General features: G+C 41.4%; 1 protein-coding gene across 8 annotated transcripts in view; it reads left to right on the top strand.

Annotated features, from left to right (window-relative positions):
* Nucleotides 1-19,473, top strand: part of bcas3 (BCAS3 microtubule associated cell migration factor) — a 315,717-nt gene that overhangs the window by 80,922 nt on the left and 215,322 nt on the right. For 7 of the 8 annotated variants that reach the window (XM_013276535.3, XM_019367613.2, XM_019367612.2 and 4 more), the window contains exons 16-20: nucleotides 3,584-3,734; nucleotides 11,380-11,424; nucleotides 18,790-18,914; nucleotides 19,021-19,186; nucleotides 19,270-19,367. In XM_013276535.3, the coding sequence (XP_013131989.1) occupies nucleotides 3,584-3,734; nucleotides 11,380-11,424; nucleotides 18,790-18,914; nucleotides 19,021-19,186; nucleotides 19,270-19,367 (585 nt within the window). The remainder of the gene's footprint in view (nucleotides 1-3,583; nucleotides 3,735-11,379; nucleotides 11,425-18,789; nucleotides 18,915-19,020; nucleotides 19,187-19,269; nucleotides 19,368-19,473) is intronic. The other variant, XM_019367610.2, reaches the window with a different exon arrangement.

Below are 19,473 nucleotides of genomic sequence, written 5' to 3'. Positions count from 1 at the left end.
TCGGCAGGGTCAAGGTTTTTCTCTGGACGACGGCAACGGAGCTGGATTTGCATTGATGGATCTTCTTTCCATGGGGATGTCATGTATCAGTGCTTGGGTACATCACGCCCCAGTCATTAATCAAATCATGGCCTCCGTCTAAAGCTATCTGTCTGCCAGACGCTTCTCATCTGTCTACCTTGTCTTTCTCTTTGTAGTAGACTCGCTCTGCATTTCGCTTGTTTTCTTTCTGCACTTGTAAATGATTTCAGATCATTTTACATGCCCACTGTAAGGACACGCAGCAAGTTTTTAAAGTTAAAATGCAGCAAGATTGTGATAAAAACAGAGCAGGTAACATTAGCAGGTACTAAATGTAATGGTTTGCTGCGGCGATAGTATCAGCAAGAGAATGGTGCTGTTGTCACTCACCTGTGATTGTTAATATAGGAAACTGTAAATAAAGTCTAAAATCTTACAATCGTGTATAAATAGTTACAATGACTGTGCTCACACAACAATTTGTTTTATAAATAATTGATATAAATAGACACGTACACAGGCCTGATTTCCACTCCCACTGTTTACCATAGCTGGATGTAGACACACCCTTAATCAGTTGTTTGCATACATCTGCTCCACCACTCTGACTATGAAAATAACAGCAAAGAAGAGAAGTTTCACATGATTGCATTGCCAAAGATCTTTTAACAGTGCCAAAGCATACAGCCTTCCCCACCTGCTGCTGTTGGAGTGTTCGTAACAATAATCTGTGTACATGCAGCAGTAACACTCGCATCAGTTTATGTAGCTTGAAATGAAAAAGTCCTTAAATGCTAACGTAATTTGTAGTATAGGATTTGAGGATCCTATACTACCTATAGGATTTTTGTGTATGCAAAATTAAACTAATGGCATCAGATCATTATTAGTGATCAGTGATTACATTTTTGTCAGATTAAATATTAATTTTAACCACACAGTGCTCTGCAGAGGCCCATGCCCACACTCAGTGTCTGGAGGAACCTGATCCAAATAAGCAACTCAAATTATTCTTTCTTTTGCTCTGGTAGTTTATGCATGCCCCAGCTCCTGTCATGCTAAATAAACTAAAAAGGACTGACGTCATATTGCATCCACACTTCCTGTAGTTCACAGAGTTGGTCGTGAAGTCTGATATTACATAATAGAACCTAAACCTTCCCTTGATAAATGTCCCTCATACCATTCCCATTCAGTGAGAATGTCTACACCACACATACACACACACACACAGCCTTCCTGTCTGCCTCCCACCAGTTCACATATCATCTTCTGTCGGTCCGTGATCTCTAACACGGCCCATACCAACTCGTCTTCTGTGTCTGGGGGCTTATGACAGCTAAGGACCCCTCAGCCCTCAGTGACAGTGCCGTGTTGACAGCCGGGTCAACAGCGATCATTACCCCACCGTCTCAGTTTAGCCACACCTGTTCTACAACCCAGTGTGTGCGCCTTATTTTTAAGGATCCTGGCTGACGACGAATAATCCATCGGGGGGCATGCGTGCACGGAGGATACTAAATTCAATGACGCCCCCACGCACAAGCCTCCCGCTCAACTCCCCTCTTAGCTGAAGCACCATTATGGCTTTTCAGGCTGCTTCCTGTACAGATTCTTTTTTTTCTTTCCTCCCTCATCTGCCCTACTTCCCTCAACACAAAAGGTGCTTGCCCAGGTTCAGGGGGTGTGTAGCACTTTTAAAATGTGAATGGCTTTCAGGAGTTGCCTGGGTAGGCAGTTTGACCAAGAGAGGAGCAGAGGGAAATGAAGGACAGGTTTGCGTAATGGTCTGCTCTCCCCATGCGAAGGTCACGCGGCATTGTTGGCCAGCGGAGGTCTAAAAGACAGGCCTTTGGAGGACCACAAAGCAGAGCTTTGGCAGCACTAATGAAACTCAGAGCTACACGTTAATGATCTAAAAGACTGGACCAAAACACTCAGCGGTCCCCTTTCCGCTTGCATTCAGCCTCCTCTTGATCGCTCCTTCCAAATAATGACAAGGCACTCTCCTTCTCTACCTTTATTGTAACCTTTGATGTCTGCCTTGTTTTCTTTGTGTCTGCCTCCCCCCTCCCTCCTTTTCATTCCTTTATGTTACGTGACTGTCACTCATCTATTAAGGCAACAAATGGAACAAGGAAAACATTCAGAGAGTGTATTGTGGTGCACCCACAGGTTTGCTCTTTATTTCTGTTGAAAGCACTTGAACTTGGAATTTTCCTTGGGCCGCCTATTGAATCGGGAGGGTGCTTTTTTTTACATTTTTATTCCAGCATTGTCATAGGATTACAAAACACAGTTGTATTGTAATGCACATTTCCAAACCCCTATAGTTTGGTGTTTCATTTGTAACTGTTTATTTGTAATTGTGTCTTTTCTCATTGTATTAATGGGTGCCCTTACTCGCAGCACTAAAAAGAATGGTGGTGTTACTGGCATGCAGATAATTTCGATTTCTTTTGTTTGATTTTATCAATGTTTTAAGGTAAACTTTGATTGCAATCATTACAGTATTAAATATAACAGGGTAGGCTTAAATCTAAAAGAGAGTTTGTCAAAGGTGAGCAAATAAAGCCAAAAGGAAAGAAAGAAAAGATTCTTGTTTTGCATGTGGTGATTAAATGAAACAACGTAACAATTGAGTTTAAATGTTTAGAAACTCTTCTCACAATCACTAAAGCATCTTACTCGAGTGGGATCATTGTTCTTCACCTTAGAAGATGTTGTTAATATAATTGTTAACAGGGGAAGAAAAATAAATATGTTAGTAACCCAATAAAATCCAGCTTTTTGACTTATATATAAAACTGTTCTGCTAATAAGATGAGACTAATTGCATGTTAAGTGAAACAGTCAGTGAACTAGCTGCTGCTCTCCCTGAAGTAGCTGGTTAAGGTCATTAGACCTTGAAGAAGCCCTTTGACATGGCCTGATTATGTTTGGCTGCAGCTACACGGTGTGTGTGAGATGAGATGTGTTTCTCTGGATCGTCTGTCTGCGTGGGTGTGTTTGTGTGTTTGCGTGTGCATGTGCGTTAGGCCTGTTGATTGGCCTTGATTAACAGACTGCCAGGCACTAGAAGCAGAGCCTTTGTAATGTACCATCTTGAGCTAGTTATTTCCAATCATTCCACAGGAGGCCTTGAACTCTGAGTTGTGTGTTTCTGTGTGTGTTAGGGGCTGGGAGAGGAAGATGGTGGGTCCCAAAAAAAAATCACAGTGTTCAGTCTAAAGAGAGAAGGGTGGTGTCTTCTCTTGGCCTAGTGTGCAATTTGATGTGAACGTCAGATGACATTTTTAATTCAATTCCAAGTGAGCAATATTGAGAATTAGCATCTGTAAAGAGTGCTGAACTGAAAAACCAACCGCTGAGCATAGAAAAGATGAATAATGCATGTAAAGTTGTTGATTCCAAGTGTTCTGCTACCATTACCTGCAGTGACTCACATTCCACTTCAAATCCATGAATAGGAGATTTGGTTGGCCTTGCCGTTAAGGGAACACGCACGTCTGTTCGCTGCAAACACGTTTAATAATCCCACATTTTCCTGTGTGTTTTCCAGCCAAACTGAGCAGCCAGGATTCGTACAACAATTTCACCAATAACAACATGGGGAACCCGCGGCTCATCCCATTGCCCAGCCTCACTGTGGTGCTGCCTTTGGCTCAGATCAAACAGCCCATGACCCTGGGCACCATCACCAAGCGCACAGGGTTGGTATCTCTCTTTCTCTCTCACACACACACACACAAATGAACCTCCTCCACAGGAACTGTAATTTATGAAGCACATGTGTTCAGCTACAAAATAAAATGATCTCATTACCTCATTACACAGAATACATAACTTTGTGCACTAGTGCTTTGGCCAGTCACTTTATCCTCTTTATTGCCATAAAAAGCAGTCCAATAAATTTCTTATTAAAAACTGTAATTTTTTAGCACGTATGGATACGTACATAATGGCCATTATCTTTCCCCTTCAGATGAAATGGTTTATTCACAGTATGTATGTAATAATTAGAAAACTAGTCCAGCTCCAGTGTTCGTCAGAGCGCACAAGCGAAGCCTTTGAAACACACTCGGTCCAGAGTATAAGAGGATTATTGGCGGCTTCGCAACCTGTGCTAAATTTACAGTTTGGCCATAGAGGAGGAAAATTTAAATCATACTGTTGTTACATTTTCACGTTCAGTCTGTGAGTTTCTGTCTCTTCCCATTAATCACTTTGTAAAAACAACATGTTGTGTCAGCAGTGGCTCTGCAGAGGCCAGCGCCTTTCCTCTCTCATCTCGAGCCGATGCTCATGGACTTCTTTTGTCTCAGGCTGCCGTGTTTTTTGCATAGGGTAATGAAGCACAACACACACATGCGATCTCAGTCTGTGGGCTCTTTTGGTAGGCACAAATACGTTCTCTGATAAAAGAAAATAAGTTAAATCCTACCAATGATTTCAAATAACACCCATGTTAGAGTGTAGCCTTGCTAGCTTTGTACGTTTAAATTGTGAAAGCACATCTGCTCTCATGCACCTCTGACTTTTATTTCCATCTGGATCTTTGCCATACATTGAAATTATGTAGTTTTAAGACCATCAACAACTAAAGGCCTTTGCTAAGTGCATTTACATACAGTACAGGTGGCTCCACAAATATGGGAAGATTTTAATATTTTCATTTAAATGTCATTTTCATGCCCTGTTTGAATGGGAAATGCTATAATGATTCAAACAGACGCCAAGGGATTTATTTCCCCGTGATATTTGATAAGTGAGCTTTGAGGATGAAAACTGGGACCCGACCCTGTGGTCAACATAAACAACATCAGGCTTTTTTTCCCAAATCATTAAGAAGACCTGCAAAGTTCATTTGTTTTGTAAAGATGATTATTGCACATGCACTGTGGTGGTGTCCCATGCCAGAATGATTATGAAGATGTCCTTGTCCTGGTGGTTTGCATTCTGGTTTTACAGTTGTGATATTTAATGTTGGGCGTCTGTTGCGTCCTTAATCTTCTTGACCATTAAAGTGTTTATTAGTTTATGCAGTATAAAACTGCAAACTTTAGCGCCAAACACTGTGATTAAATTACTGAGAATTGCAACATATCAAAATCTGTTCAGGTGAATACATTTTTCTTTTTTTAAAGATGTAAATTGTGGGCGCCGCTTTAGCTCCGTGGGTGAGCACAGACACCCAGCAGGCCCAGGGTCGAGTCTGTCCTTTGCTGCACGCCTCTCCCTCCCCACTTTCCTGTCTGGTTCACTGTCCCTATCCAATAAAGGCTAAAAGTCCCCCAAAAAATCTGTATATTGCAAGGTTTATTAATACTAAGGTTTATTAATACTAAGGTTTATTAATACTGAAATCTTCAAAGTTGGGTAAAACGTTCAGGAGACAAGTGGTGACAAAACGTTCATTCCTCTGATTATGACCATTTATAGTTCGGTCATAGTTTCTTGTGTTCCTGTGAAATATCTAATGATTTCAGTATCACACCTTACTGCCAGGATTTCCCTAATCTCATAAGGACTGTAACAATATCAGAATTTCACTTTTAAAAAATCCTAATGAGGATGTTATGATTAATAAAGTAATAAAAGTAATAAAAAAATGCTGTAATACTGTCACTCAGAGCCATTACTGAATTTGTTCTTTTTTTAAAATTAATTTAGCTCAAAATAGTCGTATGTGGTGGCAAGCAGAGACAGGCAGTAACGCATTACAAGTAATCCGATTACTTTTTTCAAGTCACGCGTAAAGTAAGGGCTTACTATTGCAAAAAAGTAATTAGATTCCTGTTACTTTGCCGTAAGCACGCTGCGTTACTAAACCGTGATTTTCTTTGTGAGAGTGTTTCATGACAGTGACGTACGAGCGTGCGACGTCCGTGGCAGCGACAGACGTATGCAGAACAACAATGGATAATATGGAGTGATGGAGACAGTACGACCATGCAGCGTTTAAAGTGTGGAAGTAATCACATTACTTTAAGTTTTAGTCTGTAAAAAGTGACACAAACATTAGCGTCCGCTGTTCACTCTGCATGGGAAGAAAACGTCTTTCTACAGCGAAAAATTAAACTTCAAATCTGAGTGAGCAGCGAGCACGCTGCCACGGGAATGTGACATTCACAGAGAAACCCCCGGATCTAGGGCTGTGCGATATGACCAAAATCTCATATCCCGATATAAGAATTCTATCGTCCGATAACGATATAAATCACAAAAATGTAACATTTTCTGTAAATTCTGTGAATGTCGGGCAGCTCAACTTGCGTGAAGTGTTTCCAGCTGGGCGTCTCGCGTACCTGGAGTCGAGTGTTTTAACTGATGCATGAAACGATACATTTTTAGACATAGGTTGTAACGGCCACCGTTTTCTTTGTGAGTATTTATTACACAGCGTGCTGCGGGGAAAAGCCTGTTCTAACGTTTGAGTGTAAGGTTTATTTTTTAGCACCTGACGGCTCTTTTTTGCTTCTCATCCGTAAATACTCTGCATCTTTCACGTGATTCAGTTTATTTTGAAAAGTCTCAACAGGATCTTGAGCTTTATTGTGAAAGGTTTATGTGGAAAATAAACAAGCGGACACGGTAAAAGCGATAAAAGCGGTGGTTTTACCGACGGTGGTTTTACCGTCGTTGTTGCTAACGACAACGCATAAAAACAAGCGCTTGTCCTTCTGTAGTGTGGTTATATTAAATATAAGAGAAAGAGAGAACTTTAGGAAATTAACATAGCCACTACAGTGACCATCAAAATAATGAAAAAATATTGCCGTAAACAGTTTATTTTGCGACACCACGAAACAAACGATAGCGTAAAATGAAACGATAGACGTTTTTATATCGTCATCCGATATATATCGTTATATCGAACAGCCCTACCCGGATCCCCCCACTGACATGACCACTGTGGGCAAACCTCCACCTGCCCCACTCCTGCTTTATGCACATTGCATCAAGCAATGTGCATAAAGTAACTAAGTAATAAAGTAACTAATTACTTTTGAAAATAAGTAAGCTGTAATGGATTACTTTCTTGGAGAACTAATCAGTAATTAGTAACTAATTACTATTTTCCAGTAACTTGACCAACACTGGCGGCAAGTTTGTAAACAGCATCAAATGACATATTTATTCTCCTTGTTATCATACGTGCATTATTACCACAATAAGAATATTTCATTTTAAACACAGGTATTGTGTTTAAAAGATTTTGATGTGTGTATATCGACCATATTCTCCTTCAGAATAAAGTTCACCTCTCATTTTTTAGAAATCATAATGTAACAAAGTTTAGCGTAATAGTTTCATGAATCAAACTCATTCAGGTTAGTTTATATTTTGGTTGTCCTTGACAACTGGTGTTAATAACCCTTCTTCAGCTTAAGTGTTTATAACCTTCTGTTCCAGCTGCATAGTGAAATATTTCGCTCACTCACTGTGAATTTGGAGTGACTTTGGAGCTAGCAGGGTTAATACAGCTGCTAATGTACAGATAATGGACTGCACCGAGTACCAAACAGCTCATACCTACATTCAGCAGGGTGTACACGATAAACTGGCAGGTGGGTGCTGCAGGAGCAATTAATGTGGCTCAGTGATGTATTTAATTAGTTTTTGGACATCACTCAAGCTTTGTTGTCATTATTAACTGCAGAGAATATAGGTGCTCATATCCTTATTGTGTTTGTGTAAAACTGCAAAAGTTTGCACGTACTGTTCACGGCTGTGCAACATTCCAACAGCTGTATCGGCTCTGAGGACACTATCACAGTCTGGTAGACTGCCTCGGCGCGCCTTCATCCATCCATTCAAGTCCAGAGGAGGTGTCAGTATTAATGTATCAGGACGCGCAGATGTGCTCCCTGCTCCTGCATGCGCACTGCTTGCACCCCACACCAACACACACACACACTGAGTGAGGCAGCAGGTTTGACCCCCTAGAGTGGGGAGTGATATCATATGCTTTTACGCTATACTTGCACAGTAGTGCCCAGGCACCATCTGTCTGTGCAGCCAGCCCCTCTCTCTTTGTTAGGTGTGGGTATTTGTGCATGTAAGTGTGTGTGTATGTGACAGAAAGAGAGGGAGCGAGGAGAGTCCAGCAGCTGTATTTACACCTGTATGAGCAGATCTCTGTTGGCAGTGTGGCAAAGGAACACACCAGCTGCTTAACCTATATTCCCTACCAAGCTGCCTTTGTGTGCACTCTACAATAAGACACACACACACACACACACACTAATGAAGCTTTCTTTCCCCTTTTCTGCGACCTGGCTGACTGCATAGATACCTTTGTACGTGCTGCACTCCTGCAGACCACCGGTGTGCAAAATTGTGCTGCTGTTTGTCTTCAGAAGCCTCGTTTTTTGACATCAAAGAAAACCTCACCAAAATTCACACAGAGCCCCCGCTTCTCTTAATTTAGATGCTCCCCCAACCCCGTCAAAATAGGGAGAGTCGGATGTGGCTCGGCATCTGCCTGATAACCTCCCTCCAGATGAGGCCGGCTCAGAGAGCAGAGGAACATAGCCAAGCTTCTGCTACTCCTCAGAGTCTCTTGGGAATACCGAACAAAGAGAGGTGTGTCACCTCTGCCCCAGCCGCTTGTTTCCTGTCACCCTAATATGGAAGCATGTTAGACCCAGTTGAATTAAATCCCAAAGACGGTGATCACGAAATCCAAAGAATCTTTCCTGTCACAACTTCATCTTTGAACAGGATTAAGACAGAAATATTCGCAGTCAGCTCTACTTGTGCCTGTATTCACTGGGCAGATTGATTTAACTTGTCAAAATGCCTGTCGCGGTCACATTAGGGATTTGCAAACGGATGAAGAATTGCACACTTATCCCATCTACACACTGTCTGACTTTAACACAGACAAATGAAAATCCAAATGGAAAGATTGTCACACGCAAAAAAAAATACCACCCTTTGAGCAAATCCCACTGATGACATTTTCAGGCGAATAGAGTGCAGACAGGGTAACGAAAAAGACAACAGCAAAAGAACAAATGAGACCCTGTGACCCGCTGCAGATGTGCCCTCAGATTACTGTAATACGTGTGTGAGCCATCCCGATACCAGAGCCACAGAGGCTCACTGAGACCGGAGCTAGAAAAGGGGCTTTAAGAACGCACCACATGGCGGCAAGGCTAAACCATTTGCACAAATCGCCACACTTCCCTCTCTTTTTAATGGCCCAGGCGGAGCTGCTATTAGGGCCAACGGGTTAAGAGATGAATGTGTGAACGATTATTCCCCGGGAGTGGGGTCGTCACCCTCACAGGTCGATCCCACACACCACCCCCCCTCTTTCTCTGACTTCTCTCTGTAGCAATGACCCATGTTTGACTTGTTTCTCATCGCGCCTGTGACCTATAAGGGACTCTTTTATTTTTCTGCTCACCACACCCGCTCCATCGTGCTTTGCAACACATACTGTAATCGGGTGCTCTTTGTCTATACTCTGGTCAAAACTGTTTACTGCCAGCTCAGCACAGTTGACAATTCTCCCAGCGTGACCTCATGCTTTTGTTGTATTCTGAGGAGTGTGCAATTTGATTTGTAACACCAAAGGATAGGTTTGGGATTTTTAAAGTCTGGTGTAAAACAACGCTGATGCACACATTTGGGAAAATAGCTCTTTTGCTCTTTCTGTAAGTATTCCTGTTCTGGATACGTCTGGTGACACTGTAGTTCATTTCTTTAAAAGTTCAAGTTCTTGAAAAGTTTTCTGGTTTTTTGCCTCTATGAACTGTGGTTCCCTACTGAGCTGTGGATATAGAGACATTAAGGACATATCTTGTTTGAATGTTAAATTACTATGAATACCACTTACTCATGACAGAAGAACTTTACATTTCTGTAGCCTTCTTGCAGCTTTCTTTGCATTAACTCTGCTGCTATTAATTTCCATCGACTATATAAATTGCACCAGCATGTTCCAGGAAGACTGTAGGGACAAAGTGGCACATTGTAAATCCTAAAGCTTACTTGGCCTTTGCTATGCCTATGGAGAGCTGACCCCATCTGGCCTTCTTTCTACAATTGGTGTCCATCCATTTACCAGTTGGAGGCCAGAGTATGGGCTCAGAAAGTTCAACAGACTCAGCGGAGGGTAAGACGTTAGAGATCCCCCCCCCTGCAGCTCTTTGATGAGCGGCAGTTTACCAGGGGCCTCCATTACACCAACCAGTGTGTTCATTTGTCAACTCGCACTCCAGGAGTAAGACATTCCAGGGCAAATTGTTGCTCCCTTTCTCCCGGCGGAACACGCTACACATTCATGTACCAAGACTAATTGGAGACTGCGAGCTATCACTGGGAGGGCCCGGGAGGATGCGGCGAAAGCGATAAAATAAAGAAGTGCTACAGAGTGCTTTCATTGGTTGGAGATCCTGTTTTTCGTGGCCGGGGGAGGTTGGCTTGCAGGGACAGAGTTCAGTCTCATCGGACCTTTATTGCTATAGGGAAACGGCTTATTTACTGTAAACTGTTTATGGAGCTCTGTCACTATCTCTGGACATGCAGAATAAACACAGGAACACACTCCCACTCCTAATGTCTTGTAAACATTAGAAACACGCACAGACTGACAGACAGAAATACACCCTGAAAAAGACACTACACTCTAGATGACTCTTGGATACACACACACACGCACAAACACACTGCATACTTGTTAACATAATCACAGTGAATACACATTTGTCAACACCGTCTCTTCCAACCAGGCATGCACATTCATAAGACAGTTCACAGCCATAAATACACACTTGCACTAAAAAAAGAAGTTGCATGCAAACACACAACTCCTTGTCTCAACAGTGCCTGAGTGCTGTTAGTTTTACTGGTGTCCCCAGTTGTTATACAAATTGGATAAACTCTTCATACTCTTTCCCAATCACAACAATCAGAGCAGTTTCCCAAAGTATTTCTTTTCCCGCGTTGCATTTACACGGTTGGATACAAGTTTGTGCACATCTACCCGATCCCCTTAAAGTTAAGAGAGAAAAAAATATGACAGATGTCGAAAGAAGAAAAAAAAACCCAAAACGTCCGTCTGCGGACGTGATGCATGTGCCAAATATATGGTATCACACTTTACGGAGCAACTCGAGCGGATGAATCATCGACGTATCCCGTAGGTCTTCAAATCCATCTTAGCACACAGACATTCTGTTTCCTGCCTCGTATGTGTTGTGCACTTAAACAGACATGTCAAAAAGTATATAATGTGAAAAGTGTGTTTGCTCAAGTGTGCTAGTTTTAATAATTGTTTTTCCGTCTATTTCTGTACCCCTCAACAACCCCCAACACCCCCTTTCCCTCCCCCCTCTCATGAAGACCCTACCTCTTTGGGGCGGGATGTTTTGCCATTAAAACTCCATGGTGAGTTTTGCTTCTCCCCTCTTTGGCTCCCTTGGCAGCATGCGACTGTATAACCCACCACAGCACACTGCCTCCTTTACCTCTCATTTGTCTCCTGGTATATTTTCAACACATTTTGTAGAGTTGGTGTGGTCGTTCCTCGGCGGGTACGAATCCCAACGAGGAGTGTTTCTTATTTTCTCATCTTTTTGTGTCTGTGTGTATGTTTTTGATTACCCTCTTTCCCTTTTTTTTTGGTTTTGTTTTGTTTAACGTTATATTTAAAGTCCGATGATTCAGCATGTTGTGTTAAAGCCACCACAGCACTTTAAGGGAAAAGGGATTTTTTTCTTACATATTGCATATTTATGTATACTGCACAAAGCAGCAGTGAGGTGCTAGGTATGGTGCTACATGTGAAGTAATGCTCAAAGCCCAAACTTCATACTTTAGGTTTAGCTTGTGAATTCAGGGTACATGCTGTAGGGGTTTAGGGCACTTCCATCAAACCTCTGATCTGGTTGCTGTCTTTTTTCTTTAAACCACCCACCAGAAAATGACATCGCTGTCTTGTTGTCTTTTTCATTCTCTTACGTTAGACCCTCTATGATGTTTTTCCAATAATAATGTCTTTGTGTCGAACACATGTTGTTCAGATTTTATTTTATTCCACTTTGGCTAGATTTTTTTCCATCAGATGTGTGTTTGCATGCAGTAAATGTGCCTTGCCGCATTCTGATATTGTGAACAGTGTCGTGTCTGGCTATGGAAATTGTGTGATGTGTACCGCTCCTACAAAATATTCTCCAGAGAGAGGATGAACCAAAATTATTTAATTGTAGCTAGCACTGGAGATGAAGTTTGTTTTAAATTTTGAAACCTAGTTTTTTTTGTTTCCACTGTATTTTAGCACATCTCATAACTTTCCTTCTATTAGTTCTAGCCACACAGTGGGCTGCCTTTTGACTCTACATGAAATAAAAGCAGCCACACAGCCAAACACAGTGGAACAGTTAGCAGTGAAAGCGCTATATTTTGTTTTCTCAGGTCCTCTTTTGTTGTTAGCCAGCTGTTAGCTAAAGTAACAGATTTAGTGACTCTGGAGTTATTATGTAATCAGTAATTCTGGTTTAAACTATGGCACATCAGCTACTTGTCAACATCATTACTTTTACTGAGTACTTATGCTCATTCAATTCATTATTAAATTACTTGCTAATCTTAGAGAAATAAGCTAGCCTTCTTCTGCTAAGTCGTCCACCATCTTTCTCTTTGTTTCTTGTGATTTGAATAAGTCTGGTTCTGTGGTCATTCATCGGTGTTGTCAGAAAAATGGTCACCCCAAGCCAAGTTTTGGAGACACAATTTAAAATTGGATGACAGTTTACTTTCCCAAAGATGGAAATATGTAAAAGACAACATACAAAGCCCCTTAGATTGTGAGAAGAATTTCTAAGATAGATGTGGACCCCCATGTGGTTTCAAGCTGACATACAGATCTAATAACATTAAATACTGCAAATGTTTTGACCTTGAAAACACCGGTTCTGTTGCGACTAAAAATGCTGGCAAATCCATCACTAGTGAGTTCTTGGGGCAAATAAGAAAAAGCAGTGAGGTGGAACAAGAAGGGGCCAATGTCATTTGATTGACAGGTTAACATTCAGGAAATTTTTAACTGTCACTCCTGAATTTTGAGTTCAATTTTAGCACTAAAATGCACAAAGCATCCACCGATTCAAAGATTTTTGTCATGCAGGAGGATGTAGCCAAGTCTCTTGTCAGCGCTCTCTCATGAAATCAGATGCTTACAAGCTTTTAAAAGAAGCCCTTTTATGACAGTGACTTATAGAGAGATGATTGAGTGGCTCGGTGAAAGGAACTTTTCCTTTCCTGATTCCCAGGTCTCCAGCTCCTCGTGTGAATAGCGTATGGTGCCTTCAAGTGTTGGGTTTCATCTTTTGTTGTGGGCAGTCACTCATACTTTTTAATTGAAACTTTTTTTTCTGTCTGTCTTCAGCCACTCGTGCTCAATCTAGGCCCTTAGTGACTTTAGAGCATATACTTTTCAAAGGTATACATCATTAGCATTGGAATCTTGACCCTTGCAATAAATGCCATCTGCTCAATTTTGAGCTAGTTACACCGACATTGTTTCTGTAATAGCTTCTGCCTTTCGACGTGCGCCATGACAGTCCATTCACTATTGTATCGTATGAAGGTATTTTAAAAACAGAGCCGTCTTTTCTTTTTGAGCAAATGGTGAACTTGAATGCTCCTTGGATTTCCAATTCTTTCTTAAGCTCGTGGTTGAAATAACATTGTGGCCAGATACATTAGTTTATACCAACATATGGCTGTTTAGAAATTTCCATGACTAGCGTGGCAATACATGAACTTTAAGGTTTTTTATTGGTAAAAAAGAAACCCTGATTTTTTTCCTTGAACATTTGATGCCCACTCTGCTACGTTCACCAAGTTCCCCTGTGGTTGTCATTACTGCTGTGTATTCGACAGAGCCTCAAGGCTGCTTCTTTCCGAGGGCTGTTGTAAAATAATAAATGTGACGTTGAAGGATGTACCCTCCACATAACTGCCCTCTCTCTTTCCCTCGCTCAGTCTTTCTTTTCCTTCCTGCTTGGAGTCTTAATACCACCTCCTTTTCTGATAAGAATGAACCATATGGCCCAGAATCAGTGAAATGACAGCAGTGCAGCTCTTTGTCGCCGGATGGCCAGCTCAAGTGAGCTCCATCATATTTGTTTACTGCAAAGGTCCTGAAAATAAATGGAAGCTGCTGTGGACTACCCCCCCCCCCCCCCCCCCCCCCGCTGAGGCGCCTCATGTTAGCGCCGGACATAGTAATGCAAAAGGACTTTGATGGTTGATGTCTCAGATTGAATTATGCCCTTGAGGAAAAGCTATTAGCTCAGTCAAGAGTCCTCATTTGCTAAATTAAAAGTGGAAATGACATGTGAGTAGTCTTTTCAGTGAATTAAAGTCACAAAGAAAATGAATTCCACTCGCTGCTAAAAGGCAAAAGGAAATTTTGCGAAGAGAGAAGAAAAAGAAAAGAGATTTGCCGTTTGTTTAATGACATACATCTTCTCCTGCTCCCAGTTCCCTCTTAGTATATTTATGTTTCATAAGTTATTGATATTGGGTTACGCTTTTTCTAACTCGGTGCCATTTGCTTGCCTGCTTCCTTACCAAAAGTCTGCTCCAGAAATTGGTATCCATATGGGAAGTGGAATTAGGCCCTGGAGCCGTGCCTGGTTGTCACGAGGGCAAAAACCTCAACACTTTTAAGCCACTTCAAGTGAGATGAAGAGGAAAAAGGATGATTTAAAACACAGATGAATAAACTTTAGTGGTCACTGTACCGGAAGAGACGAGGACTGAACTGTGATCTTTGGTCCTGTTGGCAGGCTCTGTGCTAGCTGAGGTCTCTTCAAAGAGGCCTAAACTCAGCTCATCTGCTATGACTGCAAGGCCAAGCCAAAGTTTTAACGTGCTATCGACGACTCATGCGGCGCCCTGCAGATTGGTGTGTGGGGTTGCCACGCAGTCAGTCCTTCAGAAATGGACAGTGTTCTCTACTCGGCAGTGTAAAAGTCCTTCTACTCAGTTATCCTTCTTTCTCTCTGAAAGAAACTCCATCTAATCATAGTAGTAGTAATAATAGTTTAGAATTTTAACCACTAACCAAAAGTCAATACGAAGACTATGAGGAGTTGAGAACATAGGCACCTGCCTGCTCGCGACGAGGATTTGTTTTTCCCGAGTTACAGGGCTTTCGTTAGGGTTCAACATTTTCAGCATTTTTTTTGCAGTTAAACCCGTTACCAAGGAAGAATTTTTACTTGTGCAAAAATCTTACAAAATTCCCCTTTTCCTGTCCCATGTAACAAAAACAAAGACTGATGTTGAAAGCGCTTCCTTGGTTATTCACTCGCTGGAACTGCTTGTTAACTGTTTTACCTTCTGGTTGAACTGACGGTCAAACAGGCCAGAGCTGGGAGGAGAAGACGAGGCCACTTGGAGTTAGCCAAGGCAATATCCTGAGTGTGACTTTATCTACCCCTGCATCTTCCTTTCACAGACAGGGTTTACTGTGGATATTTGGTTATTCAGCCTTCTCCCTTTGACCCAGCACTTGTAAATACAAGCTACAACACTGTAGAGGCCTTCCTTATGATTACCTTCACCATTTCCTTTTTCCTGATCCCTCTTTCACACAGGGTTGGCCAAACAAAGACATCTACATCTCCCTCGATCCAGGGAATAATTTATGAGGTGCTGACAGGGGGGAGGCAACAGAAAGAGAGTTTTACCAGCAGCAGGTCTTTCAACAGCTAGTACTGTGAAACCCGGTTGAAGTAGTGGACGCATCGTCTAGTGCTGGAAGCATTATTGTCGTGAACTGTCTTCACTGCATTGCATTGTATTTTTCATTACGTTTTTGTGGTATCAGGCAAGTTTGAAACAAGAGGAGAGGGATTTGGTCAGTGATAGAGTGTTACATGTTACATACGTACACACAGGAAGTGAGGGGCAAATTCCCACTGGAACCTCCATGTGTTGCGTCTCTGTGATACATTCTTTGTAAGCTATTTAAGTCATTCTGTCCACTCATGACATACATTAGGTCTTACAGTGTGTGGTTGGGCGTGCCATATTCAGGGAAACTCTTAAACCTGCAGTATTTATTTTCTTGTTTTCTTTTCAGTCCGTTTAAATGAACGATTTAAAAGTGCAAAATTGAGACATTATTTGGTGTCATTATATCCTATTATCCTGTTGCATTCTGTTCTATTCTTTATTAAATATGTATTAATCTTTTAAAACTATTATGTAGACATTAGGTTGAGGTCATTTTCATCAAACGAGATTTATTCTAAAGTCAGAAATGAACTTATTAACAAAAATCAGTATTAAGATGGCAAAGATGGTGTGCAAAAGCATAAAACATTCAGCATTAGAGATGGAACCTAGCCAGTTTGCTTTTTTCCTTACCTCGCACATTTTAGTTGTTAAAAGTTAGTGGCGACTCGAACCTAGCAAGCATGCTACACAATCATGCAGTTTTAAAAACAAAAGTGGATTTTAAATACTCATTACCTGCAGGGGGCACAGTTGTCAGCCTTGCAGAGACTCCTGCTTGCCCTTAGATGTCACACTCTGGCTGGACACATCTTGAAAGGCCTGGTCTCAATCAGGTGCTTTGCATCAGTGGCATTAGGTTTCCTTGTTGTTAATCAAATTTTGTACTTGGAAATGTCTATCTTTTTTTAAATCATCCATAAGGTCTGTTTTTGCTTATGCTAACTATCCATTCCTTTTTATATTTGTTCCACATAAAGCAAAAAATAAAAAGCACCTGCACAAAAATACTTTCATGAGTTGAATGTAAGTTGAATTAAACTGGCCAAATACATTTTAAAAATCATGACCATTCTGCGTCCACATATTTGCATCTTTTCTCCAAAATTGAGAGTAGATAGAAGTAAGGGTGTCACCTTCATACCCGTGTGGTTTCCAAAGGTCAAGGTTAAGCACTCGTCTGGGAGCGCGTGACACCGCTGTAGGTTTTCAAGCGCACCTCGTGTCTGATCCGCTGTGACCACATTTTACTGTCCAGGTTGCTTATATGGCTGGACAATAATACCCGATCTTGCTACTGTTCTCTGATTGTTGCCATATGGGGAGTCCAATTGCGGCTGAAAACCCTTTCTGTGTCCGCTTCTTCTCAAACAGTCTTGACATGCTGAATAATCCAATAACCCCCGATATATTCTCTCCTGTAGCCAACACAAAGTAAGAGAACCAGGGAAGGCAACATGGACACTGCTGTTAGGTTCAAATTCCATTCAGTGATAGCAGTTGTATTTATTAATTTAAATAAATTTAAATATTGTTCAAATATGGTATATTAATGGGACTATTGGAACCAACCAGATGGAAGAGCAGGCTAGTCACCGAAGCAGGGTAGAAATTGTCTTTGGAAGTATGCTAGAAGTATCAGCATTTTTTGATTCTTACCAAACTGGAACAAAGTCAAATCGGTGACAATCACCTGAAAAAGAAAGTTTTTGCTGGCATCTATATTGTCCTGTAAAAGATTAACTAGAGTCCACGATCCAGTGTGTGTAACCACCTTTAGCAGCATTACCTTGGAGTACCAGTTTCTCACATCGTAGCTGAGGTATTTTGGTCCACCCTTTCCAATGTTGTTTCAGTTCATTGAGGTTTGCAGGTATTTGTTTATGCATAGCTCTCTTAAGGTCCCACCACAGCATTTCGGTTGGGTTGAGGTTTGGACTTTGCATTTCGCATCCTTGATTCTTCTCTTTTTCAGCCATCCTGTTGTAGACTAGACGGTGTGCTTGGATCACGGTGTTTGACTCGATTTGGGCTGAGCTTTAGATATCGGACAGATGGCCTTTTTTCTCAAGAATACTCGATATATGCTGATACATGCATGCTTGGTATACAAATGAGTTTGTGGTTGAATGAATGAGTACAAATTGCCCAGGTCCTGTGGTTGTTTAAAGAGAAAAAAGAGGTGGTTTTGTATTAAGATAAGGCAAGTGTACAGGAGGCTTCTGTGGCAGTACACCAAGCATGTCAATGTTGTGAATGGAGAAGATTGCATTTAGTCACATAAGGTCTAAATATATATAAGAATAACTTCTAGTATTACTATTAGTTCTTTGTATACTACTTACCGTCCTTCTCAGACAAGAAGACTAACTTTGATGGTGGCTCAGTTTTATATCACATTACATCAATGTTTATGTCTAGCTTAATTTTCCCATTTTCTGCTGCAACAGTGGATGTTTTTATTTGCAGGCGTTTCAGTTTCCCCTTGCTTAGTTCCTTGCATGCAAAGCTCTTTACAATATTGTGTTAATTGTTCACAGATGTTGCTGTGCAATCCATGTCTAATGTAAAATGCTGACATTTAAATTTGATCGTTATGCTTTATGGAAAAATAATTCATACAAAGATTGGTCTTAAAGGTGATACATATAGATATATATTTGGCCTAGCTTCAATAAGCACCACACTGAGGCACATTATTTTACTACTGACTTTATTGCAGCACAAGACAAAAAGTGTGCTGCTCCTCCACACAGGGACATTTCTATCAATGGAAAGTGATGTGTAGTTGATGTATATACTAAAGAGGGGTAAGGATTTATTGGAATTCACAAATTTATAACTGATAATTTGGAGTAAGCAGTTTGTCTCATTGTCCCAATATCAGCCAGTCAAAAGGACTTGGCATGTTAAATTATAGAAACACTACCGGGTTCACTTTTTGGATCCCTGCATTGTAGTATATTATTTACTTTGTCTCAATTTCTTTTCCGTCTCCTGAAGCAAATCTAAGCCACCCCCTCAGATCTCACCGAGCAAGTCCAGTGGAGGAGAGTTCTGCGTGGCGGCCATCTTCGCGTCACCTCGCTCCTGGTTCATCACTAATCCCAACATAAAAAGAGAGAAAGGTAGACCGTGGTGACAGGTTGTCTTTGCATTCTTCTAAAGTTGATAGCTATTATTGCATTTATTGCAAATAATGTTTCCTCGCCTTGTTGCTCATCCTACTCACAGATCAGTCCAGGCAGTCTGTTGTGGACTCGCTGTACATAGTCAGTTGCTATGGTAACTTGGTGGAGCACGTCTTGGAACCTCGGCCATTAAGCACGGCACAAAAGATAAGCGATGATACACCGTTAGAACTCAACACCTGTCCAAGGGCCTGCTGGACTCTAGCCAGGTAAAACTGTGCTGAAGACTTGATCCAGGACACGGCTTCTCTGTGTCTCTAAGTCTTATGGATGATTTGTCCTTTTTGAGCAGGACTCCACAGTGGAATGAGCTGCAGCCACCTTTCAACTCCAGTCATCCTTTGGTGTTGGCCTCAGATCTAGTGCAGTACTATCAATATCTCCTGGCTGGTAAGTGTTAAACAAGTAGTTTTCCTTAAGTTTACACACTGCAGTGTATTTACAGTATAAAGTTGTGTTCAAATAGACTGGAAGTCTGCATTTTCAGGAATTTAAA

This window comes from Oreochromis niloticus, linkage group LG14, assembly GCF_001858045.2.
Source record: "Oreochromis niloticus isolate F11D_XX linkage group LG14, O_niloticus_UMD_NMBU, whole genome shotgun sequence".
In the NCBI taxonomy this organism is placed as follows: Eukaryota; Metazoa; Chordata; class Actinopteri; order Cichliformes; family Cichlidae; genus Oreochromis; species Oreochromis niloticus.
This window is presented reverse-complemented; position numbering and strand designations above follow the sequence as displayed.